Below are 22,185 nucleotides of genomic sequence, written 5' to 3' on the forward strand. Positions count from 1 at the left end.
ATAATTTTACTAGAGGCCCGGTGCACGAATTCGTGCAAGAGTAGGTCTTCTTTCCCCTGGATGCCGGCACCGGCTTCCCTTGGACTGCCCACAGGCACCCAGGGCCCAGGCTTGCTTCCCTCCAGCCACCGGCAGGCACCTGGGACCTGGGCTTCCCTCGCAGCCCTGACTTTCTGCGGAAGGACATCCAGTCTAATTAGCAAATTATGCTTTTATTATTATAGACTAGAGGCCCGGTGCACAAAGATTTGTGCACTCTGGGGGGAGGGGGGGTCCCTCAGCCCGGCCTGTGCCCTCTCGCAGTCTGAGATCCCTCAGGAGATAACGACCTGCTGGCTTAGGCCTGCTCCTGGGTGGCAGAGGGCAGGCCCAATCCCTAGGTGCAGCCCCTGGTCGGGCTCAGAGCAGGGCCGATTGGGGAGTTGGGGCGCTGCCCCGTCATGCACAGAGCTGGGCGGATTGGGAGGTTGTGATGCCACCCTCAGTCACGCTCAGGGTAGGGCCAATTGGGGGGTTGGGGCACCGTCCTGTCACATTCAAGGCAGGGTCGATGGGGAGGTTGCGGCGCCACCCCCCGTCACACACAGAGCAGGGCCCATCAGGGGGTTGGGGCACCTCCCTCTATCACCCACAGAGCAGGGCCGATCAGGGGGTTGGGGCGCCGCCACTCTCACACTCAGGGCAGGGCCGATGGGGAGGTTATGGCTCTACCCCATCACACACAGAGCAGGGCCCGTGGGGGTGGGGGGGTTGGGGAGCTCCCCCCTATCAGGCACAAAGCAGGGCTGCTCAGGGGGTTGGGGCTCCCGCCCCCTGTCACACACAGAGCCGCAGGGCGATCAGGGGGTTTGGGCGCTGCCCCCTGTCACTCTGATCCCGGTGCCAGGAGGCATATTACCCTTTTACTATATAGGGTAGAGGCCTGGTGCGTGGGTGGGGCTGGCTGGTTTGCCCTGAAGGGTGTCCTGGATCAGGGAGGGGGTCCCCACTGGGGTGCCTGGCCAGCCTGGGTGAGGGGCTGAGGGCTGTTTTCAGGCTGGGAGTGACTGAAGTTCCCAACTGCTCCTTTTTTCCTTTTTTTTTTTTTTTTATTCTGGGCCAGCTTTACCTTGAGGCTTGGCTCCAGCTCTTAGGCCTCCAGCGGAAAGTAGGTTTCTGGCCTTTGCTTATAATGTTGCGAATCTGCTGGCTGAAGTCCGGCAGTATTTGTTACAATGTTTCTTAAACTGCCCGCTCAGAGGCTGGCAGCGGCAGGCGGGGAACGTTGGAGGCAACCAAGCCTCATGTTAGTTTCATGGTGCCTGGCTGCTGGCCGCCATCTTGGCTGATAGTTAATTTGCATATCTCGCTGGTTAGCCAATGAAAAGGGTAGCGGTCGTACGCCAATTACCACGTTTCTCTTTTATTAGTGTAGATTTCAATTTTATTTTTGAATGTTTTAAAATGAATATGACATTAGAACTGTAATACATGCATATGTAATTTGTGAATAAGAATACATGTTTTGGAGTAAATGTTTAAAAATATTTTACTGATAAGAGAGCAAAAAAGTTTAAAATCCAAAGGCTTATTTTTATGTTCCTGATATAATTGTGGGTGCAAATCCCATCATGCAACTAGCTGTCGAAATTGCATGTAAATAAATGGCTAGGAGTGCTGTATTTATACAGTGTTAAATTAGTTTTTTCCTGTTACATTCAAGAACCACAAATTTTAAATACCTCGTTGTTAATGAAATTGCCACAATTTTAGTCCTTATTTTAGGGTATTCCACTCATTTAAAAATAACCCTTCTTCAGCTGGGCAGTTTCATTGTGCTTGTCCCTTTGTTTTTCCAGATGATGCCAATTACAATTACTATGAGGACTCTATGGTACTTCCCCTGTTTGAGGAAGACTATACAAACTGAACACACAGGAGGCTTGCTAGAATTACAGATGTGTATACATATTACACACACACACACACACACACACACACACACACACACACTTTATTTGAAAGTCCATTCTTCCTTGTTAAGGTCTAACTTAAACATAGATTGTAAAGATGCCTACCATGATATCAGGATCTAGAAATCCCACAGTGATCTACTCTTCTAGATATAAAAGACCCCGATTTCTCAAATTTCTAGGTTTTTGTCATAAACACTATTCCTGTAGAATTGATAGTCTTAATCTCACTTAAAAAAATGAAAAAAACTCAAGGTTTAAAAAATGAGGATGTGTGATCACATTATTTTTAATAGTTATACGTATATTCAGTAAAACACAGGATCTTAAATACAGATGTATTTTGAGAACTATATATATTTGTCACAGTGGATGCAGGACTGACATTCCTGTTCTTTTGGCTGCCATTTTCTTAAACATTTGCAATCAGCAAAGTTAGAGGAATCGGCACTGCCAGATATTAAAACAAAATGGCAAATTTGTAATTCGTAATCCATTTGTTTTCCGAAGTCTATTTGCAGAGTGCCAAGTAGGTATGAAAGGGCACCGTGCCGAGAGCTCTCTGGGGCAGGGAGGGTGGGCAGGCCCTGCATAGCTCCTGGAGGAGAGGGCACCAACCAAGGGCACCAGCGCAGAAAGGCAGAGGTGAGAAAACACAAGCATGTGCAACGGTTTTGTCCAGGACATATAGAAGATCTCATAAAACCATGTGGCTTAAGGGCTAAGCAAGAAGATTCACTGACTTCTGAAATAAATGTAAAACACATTTAAAAAGAAAGAGCATGGCTCAGTGGCTGAGCATCGACCTATGAACCAGTAGGTTGTGGTTCAATTCCAGGTTGCGGGTTTGATCCCCCAGTGTGGGGTGTGCAGGAGACAGCCGATCAATGATTCTCTCTCATCATTGATGTTTCTCTCTCTCTCCCTCTCCCTTCCTTTCTGAAATCAACGAAAATACATTAAACACACACACACACACACACACACACACACACACACAGAAATCCAAGCTATTTGCATAATGTGCTCACATATCACTATAGCAATGAATGATACCCATCTTAAAATGACGTCTGTAACTTTTATTGCACTTCAAGGGGGATAGAACAGATTTATGCTTAAGTTTTGGAAAACTGCTCACTGATAAAGCCATTATAGTAATTGCACTGGGTCTGTTTATTAATTTGTCACAATTAAGTCAATAACAGCTTTACTAATGTCCTATTACTTGATTAGTTTTGAAAGTGATTATCTTGAGAACTCGACTTAATTGGAAGCCTCTCGATTTACAAGGTACATTAAACTCTCAGTAGCATCTTAAGATTATTCAACATATGCAGGTCAATTACCAGTAATCACTGTTTTGTATAAATGTTCCATAAAAACTATAGCATGACATGACAAAGGGGGAAAGCGAGATCTAATTAATGATGCTAAACTCCAACTGCCATGTCTAGGATAAGAGGGCAACCTGGGCATTCATACTGTCTTCCTGAAACTGGGTCTGTTACTAAGAGTCAAGTAGAGAAAAGCTAGCAACTGTCCCCTTTTCAGAGGAAGGTAATTTGTCATGATGGCTAAATCACCAAACTGCACTGCCTGTACTCATGCCCAGCTGCACATTAATTTCCAGATTAATAATTACAATTAATTCTGACGATTGCTCCATCAGTTCTCTTTTTCCAGTTAATACAAGAGACGGCAATCAATCCTTGTTCATCCCATTTTTCACAGCAGATCAACAACAGTGGTGACTGCAGAAGCAGGTATCATGGAGTGGTTAATGCCTCCATTGAGATTGTGAGGCCTTTAAAAATTATTGGCCGTATATAAATATTTTAGGTTGACCTTCCAATTCCCACTCAAAGATTCAATGCAGTTGGTTTAATATTTACAATGAGTAACAATGATAAGGGCTGAGAAAGTGACTTGATACCAAGCTGATTTTCAAACACCTAAACACCTATTCAAACAATGTCATAAATCTTTAAACTAACTTTATTAATTAGACTAGAGGCCCGGTGCACGACATTTGTGCACTGGTGGAGGGTGCGGGGGAGAGAGTGTCCCTCAGCTAGGCCTGTGCCCTCTCGCAGTCTGGGACCCCTCGGGGGATGTCTGCCAAGGGGTCCTTTGCGCTCCTACGGAGGCAGGACAGGCTCCTGCCACCACTGCTGCGCTCGCCAGCCTTGAGCCCAGCTTCTGGCTGAGCAGCACTCCCTCTGTGGGAACGCACTGACCACCAGAGGGCAGCTCCTGCATTGAGCGTCTGCCCCCTGGTAGTCAGTGTGCATCATAGCGACTGGTCATTCTGCTGTTCGGTCAATTTGCATATTAGCCATTTATTATATAGGATCTTTTAAAGGTTTGCCCCCACGCTAACACCACGAGCCTGGTCTTGAGAATAATCCCAGGGAAACTGATTGCTGTTTCCTTGAACGGGTTGCTCCACTGCTGACCTGTAAAGACATTGTATGAATTATATGCTGTGACTTGTACCTGATCTACATTCTGTACACAGAGCACATTTCAAATCACCAAGGCTGATTTGCCACCTATTGTGTGAATAATGTGAGCAAAGCTGAATCCGTAAAACACCGGTTTTGTGCATTTGAAAACCTTGAGATGAAAGCCACTTTGCATTTGCTGCATCCAAATGACTATAATTGTCCTTAGCAAAATTTTCCTGGTGAGTCGACGGCTTAAACCATGGTTAACTGCTTGATGTGGGGAAAGTAGAGGCCGTAGCTATAAATCCAGTCCCATGGGGTTTTGCACCAAGGCTCTCTAAGTACCAAAAATTGAAGAGTGAGACAGGCCCCTTAACAGACTTCCACAAGTCCCTTTCTGAGGGATGCAAGAAATCCTCTTCAGGTAGATTGTCTCTAAATTGGCTACATGTTACCTTTGATAAATTCCTGCACTAGGGTTACTCATATGCTGCAATTTAGCCTTAAAATGCAGGATGTTATGGAAGTATAGAACAACCCCCCTGCCTCCCCCAATATCTAATATACGGTTGAGTAAAATATTTACTCCATTCACACTTCAATTTTTTTCCAGTGCCCCACCAGCAGCACAGCGGATGTGGTCTGTGGCAGACGGGAATTCCTGGAGAAAGAGGGAAGGGTGGTATGGAGAAACACCCAGGGCTTAAAAAGAGACTGACAGACAGCCCCATTTACCGGGCATTACCTTCCATTATGACTGGGTGAGTGGGAAGAAAGGGGACAGTCCAGGCACCCTTAGGCACTTCACGTTCCCTCTGCCTCCCAGTGCATGACTGAGAAACAACAAAGCATCCTTTGCACAGAATTGTTTGTCCCTTAAGTCTCAATAGAGGAGGCTGTACACAAGTTCCATTTAAACTGAGTGCTACCATCCCTCTTGTCCACTTGCAATAAATAAATGCCTTTGATTTGGTCAAGTGACTGCATGACGGGCATAGACAGAGCGGTCTGCAGCTCGGAGGGAGGATTAAAAGATCCAGAAGAAGCCAAGGTCCCATCTTCTGGTGGGAGGATAATGCTGCCTTTTGTCTTTGCCCGGGAATGCCTTCAGGGACAGGGCGAGGTCACCAGGTGCTCAAAATAAAATCACTGTGGCTGAAGCCACCAGAATGGCTTTAGGAAAATGGCTCTCCTTTTTAACAGTTACCCTAAAGTCCTTAATTAAAAATGCCACTTTCTCCTCCCACATTATTAAAACGGCACAAAGTTTGCTTTTTAGTTCTAATGGATAAAATGATAATAATAATAATTATTAAGGATGATGATGATGCAAGGGGGAAAAAGGACATTGTAAACTCTTTTTGGGTAATCAGTGGCTGGAATTAGCTACATTCCATAAGCAGCAACATACTGCTTAGATGGAAGTGAAAATGTTGGGTAACAAGTAAATTAGTGATAGAAACAACAACCCGCCCTCGCCGATAGAGCATCGGCCTGCGGACTGAAGGGTCCCGGGTTTGATTCTGGTCAGGGCACATGCCCGGGTTGCAAGCTCAATCCCCAGTGGGGGGTGTGCAGGAGGCAGCCGATCAATGATTCTCTCACCATTGATGTTTCTATCTCTCTCCCCTTCTCCTTTCCTCTCAGAAATCAATAAAAATATATTAAAAAACAAACAAACAAACAAACAAACAAAAAACCCCTCTCCCTTTCCATGGATGTTTGGAGCTGGCTGCCTCACTAAGCAGCTGCTTTAAGAATGTGAACAGCTCTGACGGCTGGCTCAGTCATTTCTTGTATTATGATAGTTCTTGAAGTGTAGTCCTGGGACCAGCAGCAGCAGCCTCTCCATCAACTAGGATCTGGTTTGAAATGCAAATTATGGAGCCAGGTCCAAAACCCTATGAATCCGAAGCTCTGAGCATGGGCAATATGCGTATTCACAAGCTCGCCAGACAATCCTCATATACTCTAAAGTTTGAGAACCACCGTTCTATTAAAGCTGGGCATGATCCAACCAATTTTCTAATATTCTATATTTCAGTAGGTTCACAATCAGTGGGCAGGGGAAAGTTTCCAAAGTTAACGGAGAGGAGAAATGAAACTATCCTCAGGATATAAATACTAGACATAGAGCAGTGATCCTCAACCCCAGCTGAATACTGGAATGCCCTGAGAAGGCTTATAAAAATGCCAGGAACTACCTCAAAACCAATTGAAACAGATTGGGGGGAGGGAGGCAGCAATGATATATATGCTTTTTAATGCCCTAGTTATTCTAAAGCACTGGGGAGGTGGAGCATCACTGACAGAAAGTGAGAAGCCACAGCAGTCAGACCCTTGATAGAAGTAGGACAGCCTAGGAACAAGGAAATAGAATGTGGAGGTTTACAGCAGTGGTTCCCAGCGTGGGGCACACGCCCCACACGGGGGCAATTTGATTTTTAAGGGGGCGCAATTCGAGAATGAGTTATCAATAGTGAATTTTTTGCTTTTCTTATGGTGCTAGGGGCCTCATATACAGTATATAAATATATGTCGTGACATATTTATGCATTTCAGTTCTCTATTATATGTTTTGAAACTTTATTTGCTATTTTTTATATCACTTCATATTATTATGTTTTTTTAACAATTTGTTAGTGATTTCTTCCTCAGTACCTAAACTGTCCTTTCGTTCTTTTATTTTTCTCTTTCATGGATGCCATGTTCTTTGGAAGCTTGTGTAGACCAAGTTAATGGTCTTTTAGGCGTCCTCCACGTGACTAGGAGTTCACTTTTCGAATAATAAGAATTATATGTCACAGGAGGGGGGGCAAGAGGCATCAGGATTTAGAGATGTGTAGGTGGGGCATGGCCATAAAAGGTTGGGAACCTCTGGTTTTCAGCAAGGATGCATACACCTTTCCAGAGACTGTTTGTACCATATTAATTACTAGCTAGCATGCAGGACTTGGAATAAAAATTACATTTTATTGCCTTACACTCTTCTTAAATCTTATGGATTAAACAGTTCTTATTTTGAGAGAAGATAATTCAACAATAAATATAATTCTGGAGAGGAAATTGTTTTGACTCTATAGATTAACCCCAAAATAACTTAAAACATAAGGAATGTTTGAGCATGGAGTCACAACTACCCCACATGGGCCACATGGAGACATTCTCTCCATCTTTCCAGGTATTTCTACCAATATTCTCTTCCATCCTGGCCTGAGAAAATGGGACGTGAGCTTGAGAATGGATTAGAAGCACCGAGTGGCTTAAAAACTGAAGACTACCATAAAAAGGCATCAGAACGAAGTTAAGTTTTAGCTATGTTATTTTATCGTATACCGTATTTCATAATAACATTTCAGAACAAGACCACGAATTAATAATTCCAATTTACATTTACTTCATGGCATTTGCAATGATTAATCTTCTAGATATTAATTCATTAGATTTCCAATAAAATCTTATGAGATCATCAGGACAGATACTATTATTATTGTTATTTTAGTTTTACTTATGAGAAGACAAACTCAGTTATGTGAATTATCCAAGGCTAAGAGCTAAATTGACAATATTAATAAATGGCAGCTTTAATAAGGGTAATAATATTCTAATGTCTAATATTAATAACTGTGCATATCAGTATTAAAACCTTAAAGTGTGGTTATTACTGTTTCAAGAAGAGTTTAAGTGGCCAAATGAATAAAAGTAGATAAAAGAGGGTAACCCAATATAACAAAATATCCAATCAGAAAAAATAAAACCATAAACCAGTTAGCTTAAAATACTTGGTAAGTCTGTAGCTTCTTTTTAACTTTTCTAGAGTTCGTAGAACTTTAAATGTAACAGACCCGTAGCACATGTAATCTATACTAATAAAAGGGTAATATGCTACTTAGACCGGATTGACCAGATGTCTTCCGGACACCTTCTGGACAAAGCCACAGTGGCTGCGAGGGCCGAGCAGGGCTGGTGGCTGGCAGTGGCAGCAGCAGCGGGGTGATGGGGCGGCGCCTTCCCCTGATTGGCCCGGTTGCTTCCCACAGAGGGAGGCCAGACTGCAGCTTAGGCCCACTCATGGGGAGTGGGCCTAAGCTGTCAGTAGGACATCCCCTGAGGGCTCCCGGACTGGGAGAGGGGCCAGGCCAGGCCAAGGGACACACCCCCTTCCCCACTGCACGATTTTCGTGCACTGGGCCTCTAGTAAAGATAAAACTGTAAGATGTGGCTCTGATTTTCTGCTCAGTGTATATCACTGCTACAGAACACTTTTTAGGGTAACTAAGGGCTATTTTACCTCTTAGAATATTAGCAAGTCATTAAAAAACTTTGATCTGCTCATATTCAGGAAATTTGCTTCTTGATATTTTTTTACATTATTCTTATGATGTAAGAATCTGAAATCAGCTACTTCAAAAAATGGTTGGCAAATTTAATGATCGGAAATTTATATTTCAACTGTCAAGTAAAAACACAAGAAGATATGTTAAAAAATATTTAACCTAATCAGATTGTCTTTCAGAGTTTGTGTTTATTTAATATGTAAGCATTTTACAACACTAAAGTACTAAGAAACCCGATAAAGGGGCTAGTGCCTTTTGTCACAATATATATAGTACATGCTTCACAAGGGATAATCTTTCACTATTAGAAAACATTAAGTTATGTACTATTCTTAATTAAGGCCCCATTTCAGTTAAAGTAAAGCAATTTGCAACTTAATTATCATAATACAAACTGCAATGTAATTAATGACAGAGTATGCATTTGCATTGGATAATGAGAGTAGTCAGCGAATAAAACTTCACACAGCAGGAAATAAACACAGGTGACAGAGTTGTACCGCATTCATCACCTTGCTGACTAATGAGAGCCAGAATGCAGATCAGTCATTCCCCAGAACATTCCTTGATACGTGCAGTAAACGCACATGCTGCAGACAGTTCTGCTAACCTAATATAACCACCAGGAGAGTGTCAGTTCAGAACAACCCACAAAGACAAACAAGTGATAAAACGGCACATAGCTAAAACGAACTCATTTATCAAGAAAGACAGAATAATTATTAGGAATGCCCAGAAGGTATGCCCTGTGATAGAAATGAATAATGGGAACAGTACCTATATTATTTGAAATTAAGCACACATTTTAGGAAACTTAAAATATAATAAGTTTACTCTACCTGGGCTTGAATTATATATATATATATATGAAAATGGTGGGATACTTCATTTTACAAACCACAGAAGTGCTTTTTCTTCTTTAGGTTGAAAGGAAAAAAATGAACATGGTCTCTTGCTAATTGTAACAAGATCAGACATCAAATTTTGACGTTTACACATTAGAGAAATTGAGTTCTACCCAAATCTAATCGGTTAAAAGGCAATGGTTTTCGTTTAGCAGAGGTGTTATGTAAGTTATGCATTGTCATTCTACTGTTGTGCTGGTGAAGCAAGCACGTCCGCCCAATCAGGTGCTGCATATACCACCATGGTGTTCTGTTTGTTCCATCAAATTACCACCTGCTATTAAATCACAATTCCGACTAATATACAACTTAATACAGCAGCTTGAATGTGTTACAGATGTAGCAGAAGAAATCATTATAAAATACTTCTTTTTTTCTGAACAGATTTTGGGACAGAGTTCCTAATGTAGAATATGAGTAAATTATTTAGGTTCTCTGCTATTCTCAGTTTGCACAAGTACTGAAATCCAATTTGGCTTATTGGTGTTTTGGCTCCAAATGCATAAACCTCCCCAATTCAAAATACTGCTTGCTTTAAATTCAATTCAGTGAGATCGTATTCTCTCTCCTTGGCACAGACTATCTTACATTTGTCAATTACATGAGCAAATGTATAATATAGCATATAAAATATATATATTGTGCTTTAAGAATCATGCTGTAAATACCTAGAGGGAGAGACCATATCTGTTTTCTTTTTTAATAAAATGAGGAGAAGAGGGCAATCTTCCCAGGACCTGGCATAAAACCTTCGTCAGAGCAGGGTCTCAAATACATGCTTATTTATTCATTTTTTACAAAGAAAAGTAAAGAAACCAATTATCTTTAGGCAATAACCTGAATGCTAGAGAGATGTGAATAGATAATACCAACAGGTTCACAGTTTTGTGAACAGACAGTTGTTGGCAAAGAGCAGCATCCATAACTATTTTCAGAATTGAGAGGGAAGAGCCGAATTATATTATAGATGGCATATTCTGTGCCTCTCCCATCATTATTATTGCCAAGAGTTTCAAAGCCAGTCAACAGTGAACACACAGCTATTCTAAACAGCATCCTCAAGCACTTTTTTCCTCTTGGGCATACACTCCCTTATTCTGGGAGAGTAATTAAGAAAATGTGCTTGTGCCAGACATGTTTTTTCTTCTCTTCTTTGAAACTTCTGCTGGTGACAGCCTTCAAAAACATAGCAAAGAGGCTCCATGGTAGCTGTCCCTTATCCCCTGGCCCAAACTGTAAACATACACAGATTCGGATAAAACAGCATATATGTCTAGGTTGACATCAAAAGTGTATCCTGAAATGTAATTATTGCAGATAAATATGAAATGTTTTCTCCCAAATCAGCGTCACAGCTGGAAGGCGAGGGGACTCAATGGGTGGATTTGGTTGGGCAAAGGGATTGGAGGAATTTTAGTGAAATGATATTACTAATAATTTTGCTAAGGCTTATTGTGTAAAATAAATCTGGGCAAGTCACTGCTATTTAGTAAGTGGAATTGAGAGTGGATAAAATCTATAATAAAAAATTCATACAGGATGCCAGGAAGAAATTAAAAGTTTGCCTATCAGCTGTCAAACAGTTACCTGATTTCCTCTAGTTTAACTTGAAAACATTAGACAACACATAAATGAAATGGCACATTATTTTTCACCACATCCAATTTTTCTATAATCTTTGAAATTGAACAATAACATCCATATAAAACACTGTAAATGCAAAATAAGGTGTTAAGAAAAACTTGAATGCCCCATTTAATGAATTTTCAAGAAGCACAGATAGGAAAGATCACAGAAGATTCATTATTTAATAGTTTCTAGAAGCATTTCTTTATGCACCAAAAAAAAAACCCTCCACTGTACACTAAGGACAGATTTCCTAAGGAAAAATCCTCTAGCTATTAGAAATAAACACTAAGTAAAGTTAAGTGTGCTTTAAAATAATCCAATTTCTTATGCTTATTTCAAGAGAGGCTAGAACTAATTAAATGATATCAGCACCTTACAATAACTGACTGATTTTTTGCAAAGATATAGGCCCACATGTCTCTCTATTAGCTTTAGTAGCCTTTTATCTAATTTCATTACCTTCCAGGAAACAACAAGAACTATTTCTGTGAAATCCTAGGGTAGAGGGTTGGAGTGATCAATCACTCCAGTCTTTTCAACCTGGGGTCCTTGGGTCGTAAGTAAGGCACGGTTTTGCTTCTGGAAACTGTAAAAATATGTGTACTCAGGAATATGCAGTTTTCGAGGAGAGAGCCATGTTTCAGCAGAATTTCAAAGTGGCCTGTGAACCTGAACATTTTCACAAAAGAACAAATAAAGTAGCCTAACTTCCAGTTTACAAATAAGCCTGGAGAGTGTAAAGGATTGCTCTGAAGACAAACCTACAGCACCTATAAAATACCTAGAACCAGGTCTCTTGGTAACCAATTAGCTCCGTGGACTGTTCTGCCCCCATCATTTTTCTCAGAACTACCAGGTAGGGGAAAATGTGTTAAATGTGCACAGTGTGTTTGTAACCAGATCTTACTTCAGGGAATACAGTAGTTTCTAGGTCAGAATAGTGTCTATAAATCCAAAGGCTGAAGATATAGAAGGTAATATAGGTGGTCTACGTGAGTTAAAAAAAAACTCCAATAAATGCCATGCTGCCTCTAAGCCAAGCTCATTGCCACAGCCTCGAGACCTGTGGCAGCACATGCTTTGGTCTTCAAGATCAAAGAGAAAGAAAGCCTTAGGCCCCTTAAAGAGGGACACAGATCCTGCGATATCACATATAATAGAGAACTACCTCATTTATTAACATGGGCCAGCCATGTGGTCTCTTCCCACCTCACTGCCTCAGCATCACTGCCCCTGGACCCCCCCTTCCCCGACGATTATAAACATAATCATTTCAAGGCATACATATATAACACACAAATGAAACTACTGCATGACATTTAACTGATGATTTTTTCATAATTAATTTTAGGAAAGAATGTCATAAAGTAAATTATGAAGAAGAAATCTCTATTAATCCTGCCAAACCACCCTGTACAGTTTCTTGGCATTTATAAAACAAGAAAGCTGTTTAATTAATGCCTGTATATCATGTGTGCATAAACATCAAAGTACATATTCTAGTCCTACCATTTATATATAGCATGGTGTCAGGCAAATGACTTAATCTGTGTGTGCCTCGAGTCCCTTGTTAGTAAAATGGAGATAACGTCAGTACTGATATCATGGGATTGTTGTGAGCATTAAATGTGTAGTATGTACGAAATGTCCGTAACAAAGCTTCGTATTTTATGATTTTACAAACAGTCCTCATCATCATTATCATTACCTTTCTTATCATTACTAAGAGGCACATATGCGATTAATTACTTATGGGGAAGAAGGAGTTAAGAAGAAACCTCAAGACAAAATTGTTTATTAACGAAATGCTCAAGCTATCGTGAAAATTCAAGCTATTCCCTGGGAGAACACCAGGCAGTCTTCAGCCCAGGCTTTTCTTGGGGCCACATTCCCATGGACTTGTCACACCGGTGTTCTCCACCCAAGTGCGATGCGAGGGTTGGTTTGATCTGGGTCAGTGGAGCAGGTCCCCTCCCTCCTGTACCTGTGGGTGGGGCAGCCTCAGGTGCTCCCAGTCTCATTGCGTGGGAGATCTGATTAGTCCAAGTGTCCTACCTCTCAAATGTTTTCATGAGCTTTAAAGATAATGGGGTGCTCTTGGAATCTATGGAGACAGTTTTTCGGATGCAATGCCACCATGAGAATGAAAACCTCAAATCATGCCTGGCTTGGATGACTCTGTTGGGGTCATGCTATCCCATGACAAGGACCCATCTGAGGCCATGGGACACTGACAAACTAGTAACTTCCAACACAAGGACAGATGCCAAGACTCCCAATGGTGGAAGAGGCTGACATCATACAAGTAATCATCCATCCACTGTCTAGTTCAACTTAAAATATGTTGTCAAAAATGAAGAGTTTTACCTTTTTAAATTCAGCAATGCCCAAGGTATTCCAGAGGGAGTATGAAATGCTGGTAGCAATTTTACCCCAAGTTCCACTGCTTTCTCTCGAAATATCTGAAAAGTTAAACAGTCAAGTAAGCTACGGTTGTAAGCAAAACAAAATGTACTATACTGCTATCTCTCATCTAGCACTTTTCTACTTTAAAATTTTCTACATGTGAAAAAAATTAAAATTTTCTGAAATTAAAAGAATTCCCAAATAAATATAATTATCTAGGAAAGCTAGAATGGTCCAAGGGCCATGTGTGCTATAGGACATTTATTCAAATTTTGCTTGCACATTAGAATCACATGGGAGTTTTAAATAATATGGATGTCTGGGTTGCACTCCTGAGATTCTGGTTTGGAGCTTCCAGATCAGAATAGTTTAAAGCATCTCAGGTGATGTCAGGTGATTCCAATGTGCAAGCCAGGAGGAGAACCACTGTTATTGGTGGATAAGTAGTGGACTAGAAATCAGGATATCTGGTCCTCACGTATTTATGAGATCACAGCGAAAGAAGACCAGGGGGACGGAGGTAGTAAAGGTTAAAGGGGACCCAATATATGGTGACGGAAGGTGATCTGACTTTGAGTGGTAGGAACACAATGCAATATACAGATGATGTATCATAGAAATGTACATTTGAAACCTATGTGATCTTATTAATCAATGTCACTCCAATAAAATTAATAAAAAAATAAAAATAACACCCACAAAAAATAGTTATAAAAAGACATATTATTGTAAGTAATCGATATGTCTGTCCTCTTAGCCCTCGACAGTTTGAATTTCCTCTAATGGTAAGTGTAAGTGATTTGAAAGATACAAAGTTAAATTAGGTACAGATTCTACCCAGGATTTGGTAAAGAAGATAATAGATGCAAAATACATATCTAGAACACAGATACACGGGAGCTGGAGATAAAATTGTCTAGGAGTTCAGAAGGCTGTGTGGTGGAGAGGCACTTCCATGAAGGTTGTATGCAGCACGTACGCGGGGCTAATAATGCCAGAGACTGGGGTGAGGGTGGGAGGTGGAGGGGGCATCCCTGAAGGCATTGGTCTAAACACAGGCAGAGGTGAGTGGGGACCTGCAGGAGAAATGGAACAGGCCAGTAAAGGGGAATGCTGCTAAATAAGGTCAGGCACACACCGACAGCGTTGGCTTAAACTATGGAAGGTCATAAATGAAAGGCTAGGAATTTTATTCTGTTAAAATGGAAAAATATTGACAGTTTTTGAGCAGCCAATTCGCTGGAGAAAATCATGCTTTAGGAAGATTAACTGGTTGACATCCATTTGTAGTTCTGGTCCAAAGAAAAGCACTGAGTTAATTTAGTCATTGGAGAAGCACTGCTCCAGCTGTGGCAGCAAGCAGGTGCCTTCCCCCTTCTCCTGGTCACATGGTGTGCTGAGCGTGGGAGGCTGGGAACTACACACTTTTCTTTTGCCTCTTTTTTCAAACAAGGGAAATGCGAGAAAGGCTAGGGGAGCCCTGAAAAGCATGGAGAATAGAAGCAAGTCCTCTCCCAGCCAATGGGAAAGCATGAATGAAAGCTGTCAAAGCAGCCAGTATGTCCCGGCCGGCGTGGCTCAGTGGTTGAGCATCGGCCTATGAACCAGGAGGTCACGGTTAGATTCCTGGTCAGGGCATATGCCTGATTTGCAGGCTCAGTCCCTAGCCGGGGAGGGGGTGGGGGTGGGGGCAGGGAGGGTGCAGGAGGCAGCTGATCAGTGATTCTCTCTCATCATTGATGTTTCTCTCTCTCCCTCTCCCTTCCTCTCTGAAATCAATAAAAATATATATTTAAACAAATAATAATAGAGCAGTCAGTGTGGCTTCTCCAGAGGGTGGGTTCCAGTCCACAGCACCTGCTCCAAGACCTGAGTCTCATCACACAGAAACCTGGGCACATGAACTCCCACACAGAAGACTACCCCATAACACCAATGTTGGCTTTATTTCTGAGACCCTAATCTTTTGGAATCCCACTCTCATTTAGTAATAAAAATTAAGAAAGTAGTGTGTTTAATGTAAAACTCTGATTGGCAATCGATTTAGATAAACTAATATTTCTGGAGTCCAGGCATTTGAAGTATATAGAAATAGCTAAAAAAATAGAGGTACCATGTTTCCCCTCCACAAATTATTACAACTCTCTTTAAGTAGACAATTTCCTATTCCAACAACTAACAGTGCATGGAAAGCAAGGAGAGAAAAAAAAAAAAGACCAAAGGATATATTCTTCCTCCTTCCTCTGCCTTACCCTAGAGCAGTGGTTCTCAACCTTCCTAATGCCGAGACCCTTTAATACAGTTCCTCATATTGTGGTGACCCTCAACCATAAAATTATTTTCGTTGCTACTTCCTAACTGTAATTTTGTTACTGTTATGAATCGTAATGTAAATATCTGATATGCAGGATGTATTTTCATTGTTATAAATTGAACATAATTAAAGCATAGTGATTAATCCTAAAAACAATATGTAATTATATATGTGTTTTCCGATGGTCTTAGGTGACCCCTGTGAAAGGGTCGTTTGACCCCCAAAGGGGTCGTGACCCACAGGTTGAGAACCGCTGCCCTAGAGAATTCCAAGTTCTCTTTCTACTGTGTGGGATTACCCAATTACTGCCCAGCCATCTCTTGACTTTCTAGTTTCAACCCAATTTCTTAAAACTGTAAATTAACTCTTTTTCAAGAAACTTATAAGAGATAAAAGTCAAACTATGCTTTTAAAACACCATAGTTAATAGTATAATCTTATGGCAGGTAAGTTAAGGGTTCAGGCTTTAAAAACATTCTCCAAATTGGGTAATCTTGGACAAATTGCTTAATCTCCCTGTACCTAAATTTCATCATTTTAAAATGGGAATAACAATAGCATTTACTACTTTAAAGGTTGTGGAAAGAAATGAACACATTATTACATTTAAAGATCTTAGAATACATAGCAACTACTCTAAAAGGCTAGTTGTAGTTTTCATAGTGATGATAATAACGGTATTTCCCCAAGAACTTTCCTTATTTAACTGCTTGAAATTTTTTCTGGTCTTGGCCTTTACCCAACTGCTGTTTTCGTACCTTCTACTAAAGCTCTGTGAGTGTGTGCACCCTCCCCCAATACATACACTCTTAATCATAAGCATTCGTTCTCAATAACTCAGTTCTTATCACTTGCTGGAATTCCTAAATTCAACATCCCAGTTTAGCTTTAGTTCTGTACTTCTATTTCTGTGCTCACATCACAGTTTGGGTGTCTTGTTGTCTCCTGACACTTAACATGTCCAAGATGAAATCAATCATTTAATGTCCCAGGCAAACTTCCCCAGTTCCATCACTGACATGGACAGTGAGTCCCTGGGGCTTGAGAGTGCAGGCATTTTGACTTTAGATTTATTGCTCTTCAGTCCCTGAAATGTCTCATATATAGCTCATTCCCTTTCCATGATATGAGCATAATCCATATTTTCATCGCTGGGTACAATGAAATGGCATGATGGAAAAGAAGGTCCTCCAATCAAGTCTACCACTTTCTCTTTTTAGTATCCAATGTTCTTGTTCAAGAAACCATACAGATTCCCTCTGTTGTCTAAAATATCAGGTCAAAACTGATCTACTGACCTTTCAATGACCTCCATTAATCTATTATCTTCTGTTCTCTCAAAGACCAGTCTGACTCTAGCTTGAGTCTCATGGTCTCAAGCACTCACTCAAGTTCAGTCCATTCTATTATCTGTCTTTTAATGTTCCCAAGCTTTATCATTACTGAGATATAATTGACATACAACATTGTGTACAATATGATTTGATATATATAGAAATGATTACCACAATAAGGTTATTTAACACCTCCATCCTTGTTTTTATTGGTGATGCCAGCTTACCACCTTTAGTATATTTATTTACACAATTCTTTCATTCTGAAACTCCCTTTTCTGCCTCCTTCTGGCCCATACAAATTCACCTATTATTCAAGGCCAAGGCCAAGATCTTTTCCTTCTGTGAACACCTACAATGCAGCTTTTGATTTTAGAAAGCAAGATATATTCCTTCCTTCTTTTATTCCCAAGTAATTTTCTTTCTAAAAGTAGAGAAAAAAATCCTCAGTTTCTTCGTCGTTGCCTATTATACATGTCCACCGCAGACTAGGCCATTTTGTTTTTAAAGGTATTGATATCACAGTATTTCTGTGAGTAGCTTGGGGGAAGTTATTTATATTCTCAGTTAACAGGAAACAATGGCACTTCCTGTCTCAAGGTTTTTGTCTTCACTGGTTCCTTTGGCTGCGATGCTCTTTCTCTCCACTTTCCTGTTTTGTTCTTAACTTCAGTGATCCCTTTAAATAGTCCCTTTTGAAGAGAGGTCTTTTTCAATAACTCCCCATAAAGTTGGCCATTTTCACTTATTATTTATCATATCATCTTTTTAATTTCCATTTCATATGGAAGCTTCCAAAGCATGGACTTCGCCTTATTTGGTAGTGGTGGTGGTGTGTGTAGCATCTAGCAAAGTAACCGGTGCTCAGTAATAAATGTTCATTTAATAAATAGACATACCTGGGGCACTCTAATGAGAAACCACTGATATCCCAGTGTTTGCAAATCGCTCCATCCCATTCCACTGGTTTCTACTATCTGCAAATAATTATGTCACGTATTCCGGAGTCTTGGGCACAATTACAAAAGAGTTTTGGATTCTAACATTAAACTATTGATGCTTTTAATGACATCATATGTGAGCAGGAATCAGTTCCAATTCTTCACGTTTGATTTACCTTCTCCTGAGATATGAAGAGAGGAAGAATCTAGATTCTCAAAGAGAACATCTTTCTAGCTAACATGGCCAGAAGGTAATAAAATTCCAAACTAGCTTATCAAGTTAATATTATTAAAAGAATAAAGGAGAAATGTCACAAATCATTCTCAAGGGCAGTTAAATTTTAACTAGCACATCTTGGATAATGTGCTGGAAAGCAAATGATCACAAGAAGTACACTAAATGGTACTTCAGCACGCCTTCAAATGGGCAGGCATGATGGACAGAGCACGGAGCCCCAGCCAGCATGTGCTGCTAGGACCGGCTCTCCCATGGCTTCAATGGGAGGCCTGCACCAGTCGCTTAACTTTTCTGGTTCTCAGTTTCCCCAGTAAAATGGGAGAGCAGGGCTCGTAATCTCTGCTTTTGATTTAACACTGAAGAAAACCTAGTATCCAGAAGTCATAAAGCTAGTACTGAAATGAGACTGGCAAAAGAGCAAAATTATGCTCATGTTTTATGAAGATAAGTGCTAAATTGCCACCGGATTCTTCATCAGTCTTGATTTCCAGGGTTTGTTGGTACTTATATTTGGTGAAGAGGATTTTACAAAGTTACAAGAACAAGATGAAATATGACAGCAAATAAAATGTAATCCATGTTGACAATAGATGTTTTCGATTTTTAAAAAAATGACCATTAAAATTAAGTAGGGTATTCACACAATTCCCCAATCAGTTTCAGATGGGCAAACATATTATGACTCAACAAGAATCTCCAGAAAAATTCTGCATAAGAGAGATTCTAATTTCACTCATGGTAAAAATAAAAACTAATATATGCTGAAAGAAGGGTGGTGGTAAAATATTATGAAACAGCTTGTAAAATAATCTTTAAAGCATGCAACTCACAAAGAGGTTTAGATAACAATTATGGTCTGAAGTTAAGAATTTCAAAGTAACTACACCCAAACTGTATCTTTCAATTACACTTAAGATCATCACAGTCTTTGATCAATGTTTAAAAAACTTCAGATTTTAGAATCTGTCAAATAAAAACATTTATCTTTTTACTCTACCCTTACAAATAGGATTGGACAAGGCTGTAAAACAAGATGTATGGCTTTCCTTGCTTTACTAGTTTGCAGATCCCTGAAGAACTGCACAATATATTTACATGCCAGAGCCAAGAGTTAAGAGAGAAGAAGTGAAGAAGAACAGACAGTGCTGGAAAGAACCGGTTTCAGTTCAGGCATGCTTCGGTTTAAATGCACAATCAATATGAAAACCTGTCTTCAAATGCGCTCGCTGAAAACTTCTCTGTTAAAAGATCAAACACCGATTTTCCCCATTAATAAAAGCAGACTTTACCTAGTACTCATTTTTGCTACAAAAAGCTTTCAGTGCACGATGCCAGAGAAATGGTAAATATCTGGCTGCACAATAACGGAAATAACCCATATAGTGTTAGCTGAGTCAACCAACACACATAATATGAACCAAATTTAATCCTTCAACCAACTTATTGAGCTGCTCTGGCTTTTTGGTTTGGAGTGGAACCTCTGAAGGTTAAATATTCAAGTAAAGACATATAAAGTAATTAATACAGCAGAAATTTACAGCTCGAAGAGCCAGCCAAGGTCAACTATTCCCATAATTTGATATGTAGTTGAGGAAAGTGAGGTTCAGAGAGGCCCTCTTCTAGTTCAGGGCTTTCATAGGGGATGGTATGATGGTAGCTACAGCCAAGGGAGTGCAGGATTCATGCCGCCTCAGATACCTGTACCTCTTTTGACGTAGAGGGACTCCCCTGGTGAGTTCCCTGTATGGGTATGTGTGCACATCTTCACTTTGCTGTCTACTATTAATGTTTGCATTTTCGCTCTAATTAATTAAAATCCCAAACTGAAATTTTTAAAATTAAAATACTTATTTGTTTTATTTCTCAAATTGCATTATGAACTTCATTTTTTTCAAGTTTATAAGTTTTAATGAGATGAACACTTTTTCAATTGTTTTGTTTTTCTTCCCTGTGATTCAGTACAATCCCGTCTTTAGCTTTTAGGCAATTAGATGAAGAGAGTGTCCTTCATTTTCCTGAAAAATAAAAGCGCTAAGATCTCCTCAACTTGTTTATTCAAAACAGAAAGGATATGCATGCTAACCTGCCAGTAACCTTGGGTCGAAACTTAAGAAGAAACAATATATATATAAAAAAAGGAAGAAACAATATAATTGTACCTTTGACTTGCGTTTCTAATGTATGAAAGCACAAAGCTTAAACACTAGAAAAATACTCTTATACTTCATAAATCTAGATGCAGAATACACTAGTGAATAGGCATTTTATTCATTTATTTAAAAATATTTTTATTGCCGAAACTGGTTTGGCTCAGAGGATAGAGCGTCGGCCTGCGGACTGAAAGGTCCCAGGTTCGATTCCGGTCAAGGGCATGTACCTTGGTTGCGGGCACATCCCCAGTGGGGGTGTGTAGGAGGCGGCTGATCGATGTTTCTCTCTCATCGATGTTTCTAACTCTCTATCTCTCTCCCTTCCTCTCTGTAAAAAATTAATAAAATATATTTAAAAAATATATATATTTTTATTGATTTCAGAGAGGAAGGGAGAGGGAGAATAGAAAATATCAATGATGAGAGAGAATCATTGATTGGCTGCCTCCTGCACGCCCGCTATTGGAGATGGAGCCCACAACCTGGGTATGTGCCCTTGACCGGAATCAAACCCAGGACCCTTCCGTCCGCAGGCCAATGCTCTGTCCACTGAGCCAAACCAGCTAGGGCGTGAATAGGTATTTTAGACTTAACTATCTTTATAAAAGATACTTATTTTTATGAAAAACTAATAGTAAGTTAATTTTTGTTAAAGTTTGCTTTTATGCTATCCCCTACTCACAATGAATAAATGTTGATAAATGAACACTGATTTTTTTCCCCCTGAGGGCTCTGATTTCATTCCCTGGTTCCTGAGTTGGCAAGATTTTCTAAAGTTAAGAGAGCAAGATGAAAAATGAAGAGGAAACTGGGGAAATTTTCAGCCTGTTGTTCAAGGTAGACAACACCAGTATCCAGGTATGCAGAAACAATGCTACCTACACCTGGAAATTGTTTATGTTTTCCCAGAGCAGAAGCTAGGGTCAAGGCAGCAATGGACACACTGAACAGGGAGTCAGGAGGCCCAAGTTCAAGTTCGGGCCTGCTGCTCACTAGTTCTGCACCATGAAGATGGGTAATTTCACTTCTTATTGGTTATGGAACTTTTCTGAGAGATAAGGGGCAAAGATACATAAATGACAACACCAAGAAATTATATTGGCTGTCTGATAGAGGAAATAGCTTGAAAAATAATTAGGGTCCTTCAAGAAAGTGTCTCCTAAAGAAGAAGTTTGTTGTAGATATAAATGGTGCAGAGGGGGAAGCTGGGAAAAATAATACAGTATGATGACAGGAAACTGTCCCTCTTCTAACATGCATTCCGTATGGAAGTTAAAAGTGCACAGAAAAGGAGAGGAAAGGCTATTTAGTTCCTGTGCTTAGAATTAGTCTGAGGTGTTCCCCACATTGTGTTATCTTAGATGCTTTAACTCCTAACGTAGCAGCCCAAGAACAGTAAATAACAGCAAAACAGTCCGAACCATGACACAGTGCTCAAAAATGAGTTGTTGAGCTGCTCATTTTATCTCAATTTATGTTTAAAAAATGGGCAAGTTACCAACATGATGCTCTGAAAAATATGCAATATA

General features: G+C 40.3%; 1 protein-coding gene across 2 annotated transcripts in view; it reads right to left on the minus strand.

The window, feature by feature from the left end:
• The window catches only part of MAN1A1 (mannosidase alpha class 1A member 1), a 155,615-nt gene that overhangs the window by 44,752 nt on the left and 88,678 nt on the right, over positions 1–22,185 (minus strand). For both annotated transcript variants that reach the window (XM_059700208.1, XM_059700209.1), the window contains one exon: positions 13,641–13,735. In XM_059700208.1, the coding sequence (XP_059556191.1) occupies positions 13,641–13,735 (95 nt within the window). The remainder of the gene's footprint in view (positions 1–13,640; positions 13,736–22,185) is intronic.

This window comes from Myotis daubentonii, chromosome 6, assembly GCF_963259705.1.
Source record: "Myotis daubentonii chromosome 6, mMyoDau2.1, whole genome shotgun sequence".
NCBI classification, from domain to species: Eukaryota; Metazoa; Chordata; class Mammalia; order Chiroptera; family Vespertilionidae; genus Myotis; species Myotis daubentonii.